At 48.6% G+C, this 13,828-nt stretch overlaps 1 protein-coding gene across 6 annotated transcripts in view; it reads right to left on the reverse strand.

Annotated features, from left to right (window-relative positions):
• The window catches only part of LOC144136744 (solute carrier family 2, facilitated glucose transporter member 8-like), a 40,708-nt gene that overhangs the window by 11,189 nt on the left and 15,691 nt on the right, over positions 1-13,828 (reverse strand). Inside the window, exon 1 of one of the 6 annotated variants that reach the window (XM_077669328.1) lies at positions 9,724-10,221. The exons of 2 other annotated variants lie outside the window; for them this stretch is intronic. In XM_077669328.1, the coding sequence (XP_077525454.1) occupies positions 9,724-9,820 (97 nt within the window). In that variant the 5' untranslated portion in view covers positions 9,821-10,221. Of the gene's footprint in view, positions 1-685; positions 1,090-9,723; positions 10,222-13,828 lie in introns of those variants that run through there. 3 more of the 6 variants (XM_077669334.1, XM_077669332.1, XM_077669330.1) reach the window with 3 other exon arrangements.

Raw genomic sequence — 13,828 nt, forward strand, 5'->3', positions numbered from 1 at the left:
ATAGCAGAGCTTTAAGCGGGGCCAGAGAATAACACCGAGCTTCAACGCTTCGTCTGAACCTGCACGTTTGCAGCGCATGTCCTCCCGACTAGCATGGTGCCTCCCAGAGAGAAGGAGAAAAAAAAAAGGAATGGTAGAGTACGGATGCAGCCTAGATCAGAATTCACACTTGACAGTCAACGAGCACACAAAAGTGTAAGACTCCCGGAAAAAAACTCGCATGTACTTATCTCTCTCCCATCATTCACTACATGCTCCGAGTTCAAAAAGCCGCGTTCTATAGCTGAAATATTATAGAACGTGGAAATTAAAATCAATACGGCGCTTTCTGAATACCGTACAATACCAACCAGGAAGCGCGGTAGAGGAGAGAAGGAGATGGCACGGAGAGGAATTTCGCTTCGCAATATGGGAAAACTTCTCACGCCACTCGCAAGGCGGTCCCATACCAAACAGAGCTATATATCCGCGCCAACTACGGGAGAGGATAAAAAGACAGAAAAAAAAAACCCACTCCACACAATCGTCGAGTGGAGAACGCCTCGACAGTATAGGACTAAGAGCGCCGCGCCGTGCACTTCATATGCACGTCGCCGCGGGGATGAATTATTAACGGGCCTTTGAACGATCCAATGACATAGACATCAAAAGAAAGAAAAAAAATTGTTAGAAATGCGCGACTCACGTCCCGCCGGCTTTGATCCACAGCACAGTCACGAGACCTCCGCAGCAGTCCCTGCCGCCACGGACACCGCCGAGGCCCGTCTCCGCGTCACCGAAGAGACACAACGCGCCGGCGCGTTCACTGTCCACGCAGAAATGCGATCGGGCACGTGCTTGCGATTGCGAGCGTCACGAGCGCCTCCCTCTTCGCTGTGAGGCCCTCGCGAGCGTGCGAACAGCGTTACTGACTGTGCGTGACTCGGGCGCGACGCCAGACCGGAGCGTCGAAGAAAGACAAAGCCAAGTAAGGACGGTTAACTGAAGCTCGATAGCTCGGCTCTTTTCACGGCTGGAGAATTCGAGGCTAAACTTGGATAAGCGGCCGAAACCGCCCCGCGCACGCGGTTTTCCGTCGACCATAGGTTCCCGTTATCCTATCATGATCTCCGGATATCTATCTGCTGGCCGAGCACGCCGAAGCGGAGATAAGCGGAGAGAATGCACGGACGACATGCAATCTCCCCTCACCCTCTCTCCTTCTCCCCCTCCCCGTCTTAAAAAACAAAAGTGATATTGCGCCGAGATTAGCGACAGATACTTGGCCGCGCTGCCGCCGCCAGCTCGCTCGCCGGAAGGCGAGCGTTATCAGTCAAGATTAAGCACATAGGAAGATAAAGAATAGAAGGTCTGAACTCTGTTGCCGACAAGGACGCGCAGTACTGCAAATGAGGAAATGTTACTGTATCTATCGCTCAGCAAATGCCTGAGACGAAATCAGACCGGCCCACTCGCCGCGATAATGATAGGCGTGTACCACGACGGGGGCAGTTCACGAAACATCGGAGGGCGGTTGCAATCAAAGCCCTTTGAAAGGATAAAAAAAAAAAGAAGCACGCCTCAAGACGCGCCTCAGTAGTAAGTGCCCGAACCACCTACTCATGCCTTGCAGTTATTTCTAGAATTTAATATGAACTTCCGCCAATTAAAAAAAATGCGCACGAGATCATACGATGTGATCCCATAAATCTTCGTTACCAGTAATGTTTGTACAACTCACTTTTACATTGATCATCTTCCCACTGTGTACTTGAATTTCATTTTTCCGCCTTCGCTTTTTCGCTCAAGTGCTTGTGGGCTGGAGGGTGAGGAAAGAGGTGGTGGCGGGGGGTGGGGGGGGGGGGGAGGGAAGGGGTGAAGCTCGCATAACACGCAGGCAAGCGGGAACGAATAAAGACGCTGGGCGTGAGAACAACGGCACGCTCGCGCGGAGTAAGATTCTTCTCAGGTTCCCAAGGAAGACCGCCGGGAAGTAAGAGCGCTGGGCTTGCCATTGCAGGCTTTACCTCTTTATCTCTCTCATTCCCTCTTAAAAAAAAACTACACAGACGGAGCGCTTTTCTGCTGTCCCTACCTCTGCACGGAGGCGACCTTTCATACCAAACCGAAGCTGCAAAGCGAATCTTTTGTCTAAGCATGTATACGAGTTTTCTTGAAATCCTTTTTTCATGACTTCATTACATTATGTCTTTCGACAAAACAGGGCACGCACAAAAAAAAATCTGGTTACCACCGTTAGTTTCTATAAACCTATTTGTTTGTGACGAAACATCTTTAGACGACTGGCACGTTTAATTCGAGTTGTTCTGGGTGACAGTGTGGTCTTCTATAATAATTTATTAATTTAACTTCTATTTTTATTGTAGTCTGTTATATGTTTAATTTATTATTACAATGCAATTTACAGCGACAGTAATCAGTTGCAAGCTGCGCGAACAGAAATACCGCTCGCGGAACATTTTTCTGAACAAAACGGCCGCCAGTCTGCTCCAGCAAGCGCGCTTCTCTACTCGACATGGGAGCCGTGCGCACGACGTGCGGACGAGCTGAGATTGGAAGCGAGCGGTGGTGTCCCAAGGTCATCTTCTCAGCCATTCTTTTTTTAATCTGACACTTATAGCACTACCAGAGAGGCTTCCTAATACCGTGCACATCTCTATAGGCCGATAATATCTACATCTGGGCCTCCTATGTGACATGCCTCTAGGTGCGAGCAAGACTTCAGAGGGTAGCAACCATAACATCCTCCTATCTCCGAGAGCAAGGTCTGAGCGTTCCAGCCGAGAAGTGCGCGTTAGTAGCATTTACCCGCAAGTGTATGACTCCATATTCGGTTACAACGACGTCCATACCATTTCCTATTGTACCTCTCATCGTTTTTTAGGGATAATCATAGTCCGGAATCTATTATAGAGCCCGCACTGCACCCTTTCAAAGAAAAAGCTAACCTCTATCGCTCACCTACTCAGATTTATGGATGGATAATCATGGCGCTCGTCGGTTCAGTCAATGCTGCAGCTGTACAGAGCACACTTTAGGGGATTTTTGCGGTATACTGCACCAGTGCTTTCAAGCACATGCAAGACTAATTTGCGTGCCTTCCAACCTATACAAGGCCAGAAACTTCGCACACGGCTGGGTCATTCTCGCAGCGCATCAACAGTTGCAACCATTTCTAACGCCAAGGACTACCCACTCTCGACGTATATAGTCCTTGACCAACTGCGGATTCACATGCGTCATCTAAAAGGACTCCACAGCATCACCTTGTGTCAGTGGCGGATCAAAGACCACATGCAGCGTTTTAAATGGTTATAGCAGCCCACCAGTACTCCATCCCATTACAGGAATACGCGTTACATTACCCGTAACAGGAATATCGAGAAATCGGTCCTATCGACGCCGGCCCTTAAACATTTGACACTCTCCCTACTCCGCGGCGAGTATAGTGACCACACTCATGTATATACAGATGGCTCGGTCTCATTTACTAGTTCAATCTACGCCGTGGTCATTCTTGCTAGACAGACCAGTATTATCCAGCAAACTTTGCATCGGACAACCTCTACCGGTTCATAATTGGCCGCTCTTCGTGCGGATGTGCAGCTAATCGGTGCACAAACACCCCACAAATGGGCTGTGTTCTGCGATTCAAAAGCTGCCCTACAATGTCTGAATTCTGCTTTACGCCACAGCAACCACGAGCAACTCGTAGCGGATATCAGACAGCAACAACATCAGGCACTTGGAGAGTGTCAAGACATCATCTAATACGTATACAATCATGAGCAAGCTTCCGGCATGCGAACTCTCGGGGGGAAAAATATTCCGGGCAGTCAGGCAAAGCGGGTCAATGAAAAGCATACATGCAAGAAGAGAAGAGGAGCCACGCGTGTTTCACCCGCTGGAACGATGTCCAGCATTCTTGGACAAAAAATTTGAATATTGCTATATTGTAAGGTATTGTAACGGAAATATTGAAGGTAATGGTCCACTCTTCCGATGCTTAGCGAAATCCTTCTTTTAAAGGTTCTCCACCTCTCGGATCGAGCAGCTAAGACTGCCATAGGAAACCAATGGGAAACGTTTTTGACGATAGCAATAATGTTAATAGATAGGAGATCTGGGATATAGTGATTGTTTTAGTGAAATCTTACAGTGTATGAAAAAATTGTGTTCATAAACACTTTGCCGCTGAGAAATGCTTTTGCTCAGAACTGCTGAGTGTGGGGTACAACCTGAGTTTTTAGTGAGGTAAAGACGAAATTAATCTTTTCTTTCGGGTTTTCGCATGCCGCAAACTTCTGTCTCTTACTGTAGTACCCTCCTATCCACGCGGCAATTTTATGCAGTATACCTAACACTCTGCCGCCCCCTGCCACGCTTGCCTTCTCTTGGAATCCACTCCGTTACCCTTCACGACCAGCGGTTATCTTGCCTTCGCATTACATGCTCTGCCCGAGCCCATTTCTTCCCTTTGATTTCAACTAGGATGTCATTTACACGCATCTGTTCCCTCACCCACTCTGCCTGCTTCCGGTCTTTTAACGTTACAACTATCATTTTTCTTTTGCATAGCTCGTTGCGTTGTCCTTAACTTAGCCTGACCCCTTTTCGTTACCAAGTCCCAAGGTGCATTTTTGCGCTAAATGTTTTTTTTCTTTCTCTCCCATGCGCGACAATCGGCCTAGGACAACAGTTGATGACCTGTGGCAACACTGATTAACCACTGCGAAGGCGTTGGCGGCGCACTGAACCTGAGGACGAGCGACGATAACCACAGCAAACAGCGCCGACGAAGTGGACAACGCCGCTAGTGGAAAGTTCCAAGTTGGCCCACCAGGATGGTGACGCGGCTCGCGCTCACGCCGGTCTGCGCGAGCGACTTTAGACAGCAATCTCAATAACCACCGCTGCCAAACCCGTGACACTTCACGAGCAGAAGCGGAATAGCGTTTGTCATCCCATCTGACACCTTCGAGAAAGGGCCGCCGCGGTGGCTGAGTGGTTACGGCGCTCGGCTGCTGGCCCGAAAGACGCGGGTTCGATCCCGGCCGCGGTGGTAGAATTTCAATAGAGGCGGAATGCTAGAGGCACGTGTGCAATGCGATGTCAGTGCACGTTAAAGAACCCCAGGTGGTCGAAATTTCCGGAGCCCCTCACTAGGGCATCTCTCATAGCCTGAGTCGCTTTGGGACGTTAAACCCACATAAACGAAACCAAACCAAACCTTCGATAAAGGGCTGAATGGATCGCGTGTTAACACAGCGTGCCAACGGTTACATTAGCGTAAGAAACAAACGTAACAAAGGGAGTTGTCATTTGAATGATACTGCTGTAGTCCGGGAGCCGTGTTCGTGCCTGTATAGCTCGTCGTCTATGTGGATGTACCTGTTCGCGAGTGTTGAGTTCCGTTCAATATCCCCAATCAAAATGGTCTATAGACTGTCCATAGACTTCTTATAGATTATATTGCTTTCCTATAGATATTTCCGTTCGGCTATTCATAGTCTATAGATTGTCTAAAGACAAAAGTCCACTGTGAGCTTATACCCATAAATCTATGGTCTTTATATACGGTCTATAGGATTTGTATTGCCGATCAACTAGTCTATAGGATTTGTCTATAGAAAGTCTATAGACTTTATCGACAAAATTTTATAGACAGCCTATAGGCTATCTTAAGGAATTTTTGTAAGGTCAGTGACGGATGCTTCGGCGGGGTGCGACCGCCTTCCGCGGACAATACGCTACAATCTGCTGTCAGCCTTCACAAAAGAAAGCTGCACAAGTGCGGGTGAAGCAAGTGGCGCCTTCTGTCGACGACCCGTGGAACGTGCCGGCAGGAGCGCTGCCATCGTGGAGAGTTTTTTGCTGCACTTAATGAACTTGAACTTACCCCTCAACGATCAATTTAGGCACTCACCGCTTCTACGGGGTAAACAATATCGCTCAAAATATGAAGCCGCGTTCGAATTCCAGTCGTGCGCACATCATATTGTCGGTACGTATTGGAGGAATTTGTGTCAGTGATAAATTCTGACACATACGTGGCGGCACAGCACAAACGAGTACTTGCGTGCGCTAAAAAGGAGGGGGAAGAGTGGCACTCCTGTACCATCATCGCGTACTAAATACCCTCCTCGCACGAGCCCCAATCACGGCACACAGAATTCAGTTTTTTGCAGAATCCTAAATGTTCAAATTGCTGTCAAATGTTCAAAATGTTCAAATTACAGGCAACTAAAAGCCCCGAGGGCTTTTAGTTGCCTGTAATTTGCGCCAAAAGAAAATCAGTGGAAGCGTTTACCTTCCTGCTCCATCGAGCACGCTCTCGCTGAGAACTTTTCCGGCCAACAATACAAAAAGGATATGACTTGAGTGTCAATCAGGACGTGCAGGCAGCTAACTTGGCACGGACATCGACACTTCCCACGAGCTGCGGTAACACAGCTAGCTCTTTACGTCGGCAGCCAGTTAGAGCCCCTCCTGCATGCCCCTCCCCTTTCCCTTTCCCCTCGTCCTGCCTTCCGTTCCCTTTATCATCCCTCAAGACTCGCGAGACAGAGGACACAACCGCGACTTCGTGGCTTCGGGCGTAACGTCTCCCTGCAGGCAATGCGGGGGCAAACATCGGTTTCCGATAGTTACGCCCGCTGGGGTTCGACGTCGAACGGAAACGTAGGTCGCAAACACGGGCGGAAAGCAAACACGGATTTCGACGGGGACCGTGACAAGGGGGCGAGGCGACATGAGAGTGCACGCCCTTGTAGCCCGGAGTAGCAGTTCGGGTTTGCGTGCATACGCAGAGGATATGCGTACAAGGACTTTCGCAAATCTTTGCGCTGCCGCAGATATCGCAAAGCAAACGGAAGCTCTCCAGAAAACCTTCTTTTCGCATTGAGAAGACACACCGGTTAATGCATGCTTCTTGCCGAGAAAGCCAGAGGGAAAAAAGGGGGTGCAAAAGAGCCTGGTACTCGGCAATCAACTTTGACAACCGAGGCTAGGGTTGTTGGTGTGCTCCGATCGTTTTATTGTTGCTTTATATATATATATATATATATATATATATATATATATATATATATATATATATATATATATATATATATATATATATATATATATATATATATATATATATATATATATATATATATATATATATATATATATATATATATATGTTCACTTTGGCGAAGCATTTTTCGCGTACTTATCACAAAAACTACCCAAAGGAACCGACCATATCAGCTACACACACAAGTCCACTTGTGAACATAAAAGTAAACACACGAAGCTATTTTTCAACTGCTGTCACCCGTTATGTCTAAGCAGACATCACTGAAGTCGCATATAATTACTTAAATCTAGTATAGGCAGCATGATCGGAAGGAAAATACAAATAGCAAGCACTGGACTTTCCAATGCTAAAATTCACACAAAATGATTGCACAAATAGCCTTCTGAGGAGCACCCTAGGTGGCGAAACAAAAGCTGAGAGGGCAAAAGCTCATCGGTTTGCTCAGGAACCCAAGCGAAAGATCACTGTTATTTTTTCCTTTTTTTTTGAGAAAGATTTCCAACAGAACGCTCTGAGGAGGGCGAAAATTATGCAGTCCGCACGACAAGTTTGCAGGATACGCTTAATCGGGAACAAAGTTATTGTGGCGCTGCCTAGCGGCCAACGCTACTCGCGACCCCCACAGGCTATGAAGGACTCCACTGTGGAGGGCTCTGGATTAATTTCGACGACGTGGGGTTCGTTAACGCATGCGCTGACATCGCACAATAATACATGGGCGTTTTGGCATTCGCCTCCGTCGAACAAAATGGTAGGCTAAATTAAATAAGGTATCGAATTAGGTTACGTTACATACAGTCATTTAGGGAAGGAATTTGCTTTTAATTAGCATTTCACATCACTTCATCACAGTCGAGTGCTCTGGCTTGCGATAAGCACGTTAGTCCGGGTATCTCAAAAAGGAGGGCGAGCTCATGTCTGCTGGGTGTCTGATGTGGATTAACGCGACATTTCTTCCCAAAACGGCGAGTTTAACCAGCAAGGAAGACTAAGAGTGTTGTAGTCTGTCGCAGGCGAGTCTATAGAATTAGACAAAAAACAGGCACTGCCTGAAGTTCCCATTCTACTTTTTATGGAGGTCTAAAGTTCTCGGTCTGAAAAGAAAACCTACAAAATGCGAGAGCGGGGCACCGCAGGTATATCAGTGCAGCCCACGGTATCATACTTGTTTGTTTTTTGAAAACGAGTCTTTGCGCACTGGTTCGCAGGAATCGTGAGTTGTTCTGCACTTAAGAAGAGGTCATGTACCTCGTGTTCCAAACGTTGCCGACAACTCTGTCCGGGATATACGCCTTTTGAAGATGTCGCGTGACACGTATCGCACACTGCGGATGACGGAAGTTGTTCACTGTGTGCACTTTGCAGTACGTTGCGCGGATGACAGAGATGAAGATCATGAGCTCGCGCAGTTATCAGAGCCTCGGCGCGTTGCAATGTGCTCCACGATCACTTGAGTTAAAAGACACCCAAGGGAACAGCTCTCAACCGGCTGTCATTACATATACGCAAACACGATTCCTGGTGCGCAACGGAAGAAAAACTCCTGGCGCAGGTAAGTTGTGCAGATAACATACTAATGAGGTATTATGTAAAGGAGATTAGCCAAAGAACGAACTCTCTGTCTGATAAGGGCATAGCTATTTGGGCGAGTTGGCCTATCATGGCGAAAAATAGCACTCCATCAGACAGGACAAAACCACAGGCACCACGGGACACCATAGCGCATGTGGTGTCCTCTTCGTTTTGTCTTGTCTCATTGAGCGCTACATTGCGTCAAGATCTGTCCGAGATTCGGAGGTAAAAATGAAAGACAACGTCCGCAGTTTGTTTACGAGGCAGTAACAGCCACAGAAATAAGAAACGCAGAATATATGCCGGCTAACTTATATAGTTGCACCGGAAGAAAACAGACGCGACCGTTGGACGCCACATCACCACCAGTGGCCAGTGCCACAGTCAGCAAGGTTTCTGAAAGAATAAGTGCTGAAAAGGATGTAGTTTTACATCAGTTGGTAAGCCATTATTGAAGCGAAGAACCGCAACCACACGGCACGACAGAAGGAGACACAACCATCGGTGGTGCTAAAATCCTCCGAATTCGCCAAGGTAGTAAAGATTTCCATTTTATTTCTACAATTCGGATGAGTTGTATAAGCCACTCTACTCTTAAAAACACGATCTTTTATTCCTTAAAAGCCCTGAGACCTGTTAGCCGTGATTGTCACAATAGCGATGTCACACACCTCGTGGCGTGTTTTGAGATGCAAACAGCTGAGCAGCACAAAAAGTATAGTAGGACACGACATGAATTCTCGGAAGTGTTCTCTCCTTTGCGCACATGTGCAATCTACAGGTAAAAGCGATATTAAAGGGAACATCGTTAGCATGCCGTTGAATGATTCCCAAGTAAGCAATTTGTTCTTCTTTGAAAGTACGGCTTTGCTCTAGTCGCATGATCTGTTTTTAGTGTCTATTAAATATCGACATAAAGGAAAAAGTAAATATAGCACTTCACTGCGAACTATAAGTGTTGCGTTTAACTATGCACGTAACTGCGCTCTCGCCAATCGACAACTAAGCTGTCACGCGTAGAACTATGGCATCGTGACAGTAAGATCGAGCAGCCGGAGACATACCCTGAACCGGAGGCAGACCGCAGGCGGCGGGATGACACAGCGGCTCAAGCTGGACAACGTCCCGGGGAGCGACGGCACCCATCCTCGCTATGCTCATCTCCGCTAAAGCAACAACCCGCGGCGCGCGGCTCCAGCCCGTTGGCCACGTTCACTCGAGCACTCATATCGCCTCGCTCGCGTTCACCGGAAGTCGGGGCACAGGCACTGCCGCCGTTGAAGAAGGGGGCGCGAATGCGGACAGTGGCAGCACGCACCTATCACTGAACAGCTGAGCGCCGACCGCACCAACGGCACAAGGAGCGCGCTGCCGCGCTACGTCAATGCATGCGCGGTTCACAAGGTGATGCGAATAAGCGTATACGCCGCTGCTTCTCGTCATACAAGGCTGGCAGGAGTCTTTCTTCTGCAAGGTTCGCTGTTATGCACACCGCAAAACGCGATCCGACTCGGCAAAGGCGCGCGTAAGTGTACGGCGAGTGGTCTCTGCTGCCACGCGGGAAAGTGGATGGATGTGCGCAGCTGTCGAGCGGTTTTCGAGGCAGTCGCCGCGGCTCCGCTGCCACGCAGACGTCACGGGCTTCGGCGTGTGCCGCGTGTCAGCGTGTTGCTGCTGCTGCTTTCTGCCTCGACGCGCATGTACTAAAGCTGCAGAGGCGCTTGCGGCAATGCCGAGACTGCTTCCGCACTGAGGAGATGCGTTTACTGCACAGAACAAAAAACGACAAACGCAATGTCGGCTGCGTTTCTGTGACTCTCATGGTATCGGTTGAAGTTCGGTGTCAACAGTTCAATAAATGTCAATGGATGTCGATTGCCGTCGCGATTAATTCTTGGATCCTGCCGGTAGATGTGGCTGCGAATCGGAAACTATTTTTGAATGCGCTACGCGGGAGCTAAGCCAGTGCACCAATCGATGCATGCGACGTTGGAACAATTTGTACTGCTTTGCATAATTTGACAACTGGCGAACGGGGACCCTTGTACTTTATTTTAACGCGATAGCATTAGGAGTGTCAGCGAAGAAGTGGCCGGATTCTTCTCGATTAAAAGCAAACTGGTTTATTTGAGCTTAAGGATACAAGGGTAAAACGAACTGGCTCATTAGTACGTAGTAGGTTCGAAGGATCTGCAGAGCTGGGAGGACCGTGCTGACGCGTCTCGTTTCGTCGGCGTCTCCCTGGGAAAATGCTCTCGCTCGAAGCTTGGAGTCTCGCAGCGCGCCTGTCGACGGCTCGCGTTACGCCGTTGTTCTTCGCTTGCGTGATGCCGAGGCTTGGGAGATTTGGGAGTTCGGAGTACGGAGGCGGGCGCGGGCAGGCCTCGTGAACGCGTGGTTTATGTGGCACCGAGTCGAATGTCTTGGGCCACGGGGTCTGTGTTTGGACAGGATTCAGAATGGATGTGCAGCCGATCCCCAGTCAGCGTGGCTCGAAAGCAGTCTCCCCCAGGCGTTGTTCCGCTCGGCGCTCACCTCGTGAGCCGGATGAGGGACGCCTCGTAGTCGCTGCGCAGGAGCGTTAAGTGTCTTCTTTCTTGGTCCAATAGAATTCTTTATTGGTCCAATAGCACGCAAACTGTCTCTCATCATTGTTACTTACAAGCTTGTGCGGTGAACGGCGGGCAAGCAAAACCTAAAGAAAAATTTCTCAAAAATAGTTTAAACCGCACAGCTACTTGCAGAGCTTGAACAAGAAACGCACGCACGCGCACACACACACACACACACACACACACACACGCACACACATGGGAAGTCGAGATTGCTTCATGAAAAAAAGAAGTCTGACATTATACTACGTAAGCATCAAATTTCACACGGCTTCACAAAACGTTGAGAAGCCCTGGTGGCAAAAGTGACTTTTTCTTTTGTTTTGAAATTATAGGAGACCTGCGGATAGCAGTAAACGTTACGATGGATCAGTCGTGGCCATAGTATACGGAGAACACCTAATTGATCAAACTACTCCCATGCCTTATTTAACGAAGACTAGGAGGTACATCACACTCCAGCAAATGCTGTTCGTTCGCTTGTGCATAACTCCAAGACATCTTCACGCATAATCTTCGCGGAACGCGTGAGAAAAGTTGAAACGTTCAGGCGGGTTCCGAATTATTTTGGCCTCACTTGTACTAAAAATCGCTCAAATTCGGTAAATAATGTACAGGACAGACAAACCAATAGACGAATACAGGAGGTACGAGCAGGGTGCGACAAGGGCGGCCAACAGCGCCAGCTCTCCCATGAGGGAACAGCGGGAACGTCACAGCGACGTGCAATTCCTCAACAGAGGAATACAATGAGCATTCGAATCGTCCACATACTGCGCACTTCGAGAGCTGCGTGCACATCCTCCCCTGAGCAGGCACTTGGATCAGTGTCAGATCAGGCGAGCAAAAGGCGCACACAATCGACGTCTACCTCTTCGCGATATACATGAAGGGCAGGCGGCCGTCACACCAATATCGGGTCACGGAATTTTCAGTGCTGAGATAAATCATGGCGAAGGTATAGCATTCGCATGAGGAAACCAATATCTGGAGCAGATAGGCGTGTGATGGAAAGAATTAAGGCTGCAGAGGCGAGCAGCTATGGTCCTAGTTCCGGCTGAAATAGCATCGTGCTGCACGCGTTGCGGATATAATCCGGCTTTATAAGGATAGTTGCATGAGGCATGCATGCTTAGTGCACTTCCGCAAACACGTAGAAAAGCATCCAGCAATCGAGTTTTCTATCGATTGGAAGCAGGAAATGCCGGACACTATACGGCGCGCAAGACGCAGAACGAAATACATAGAACACAAATTTGCGACTGTCAATGCATCTTCACTTAAGGCCCGGTGAATGCGTCTCAGAAAATGTAATAAGCGCACAAGAGGTAATTGCGACGCAGGATAAATAGCTGGATGTCCCATCACACAATGCATCCGCTCAAACAACGTTCGTAACGCGTTTTTTTTTCGACGGGAACAATTATGCAATGTTCCTCACCCGTTTCCTTGTTTCGACCATTCACAAACTGCAAGATGTTTGAAGAAAAGCTTACTTGCAGGAAGCTTTCTAAAACTACCGAATACTCGGAAGCCACTTACCGCTGAAAGAGGGCGACACTTGAGCAAGATCGCGCAGAATAAAGAACAGTGTGTTTCCCTCCTTTCCGGTGGCTTTATTCTGTGCGATCATGTACAGTCTTTGTGAAAAATATATAGCCCAAGTTGTTTGCTTTTGTTTTGTTTTTTGCCCCAAGCCGTGTACCGGGGCTCTTTGGCACATTTGGCAGTTTTAAGCTTAGGAGGGTTGAAGACGCGGGTTCGATCCCGGCCGCGGCGGTCGAATTTCGATGGAGGCGAAACTCTAGAGGCCCGTGTACTGTGCGATGTCAGTGCACGTTAAAGAACCCCAGGTGGTCGAAATTTCCGGAGTCCTTCACTACGGCGTCCCTCATGGCTTAGTCGCTTTGGGACGTTAAACCCCCATAGCACAACCCGACTTAAGTCCCTTCCGCCTTCGTGAGATTATAAGGTCCCTGAGTATGCAAGAGGAGCCAACGCTGCAGGGCTCAGAAGCAGACCCCTTGGGCTGTGTACTTTCGACAAGGACTGTACTAACTGGCCCAACTCTCCACTCGTCTAAATTTGAAGACGACGGTGAAACATAAGTGTCGTCAGTCTTAAGGACCGCAGAATAATTAAGGCTCGACATTTCTGCAAGTTAATGCATACCTCAAAAGCTGATTGGGAAAAACGCTAAAATACTAACACAATGAAAAAAAAAGACAGGTTAATGCTAAGCATCGTTGCTTAGCGCACAAAGAGCCGGTTTACTGCGCGCTGTGCTGTGCTACTTTGGTTTCTTGCTTACACACAACCGAACAGCTACACAAAAGCAGGCGCACTTTGCGGTGGCAAGCACGTACAAAAAGACCGGCGATATTTTGCAACTTCTGTTTTGTAGCGATAGCTACATTACTGTAGCATTTCGAGCCTTCAGCGTGGCGGCGTCGTGGCGGAGGCGGCACTGCCACCCTGTGGCTGCGCCGCCACGCTATCACGTGGTTGGTCACGTGGTGCGGAGCAGCTGCCGGCGGCGCGGTGCCGTGGCTGATCA

Source organism: Amblyomma americanum, chromosome 6 (assembly GCF_052857255.1).
Source record: "Amblyomma americanum isolate KBUSLIRL-KWMA chromosome 6, ASM5285725v1, whole genome shotgun sequence".
NCBI lineage: Eukaryota > Metazoa > Arthropoda > Arachnida > Ixodida > Ixodidae > Amblyomma > Amblyomma americanum.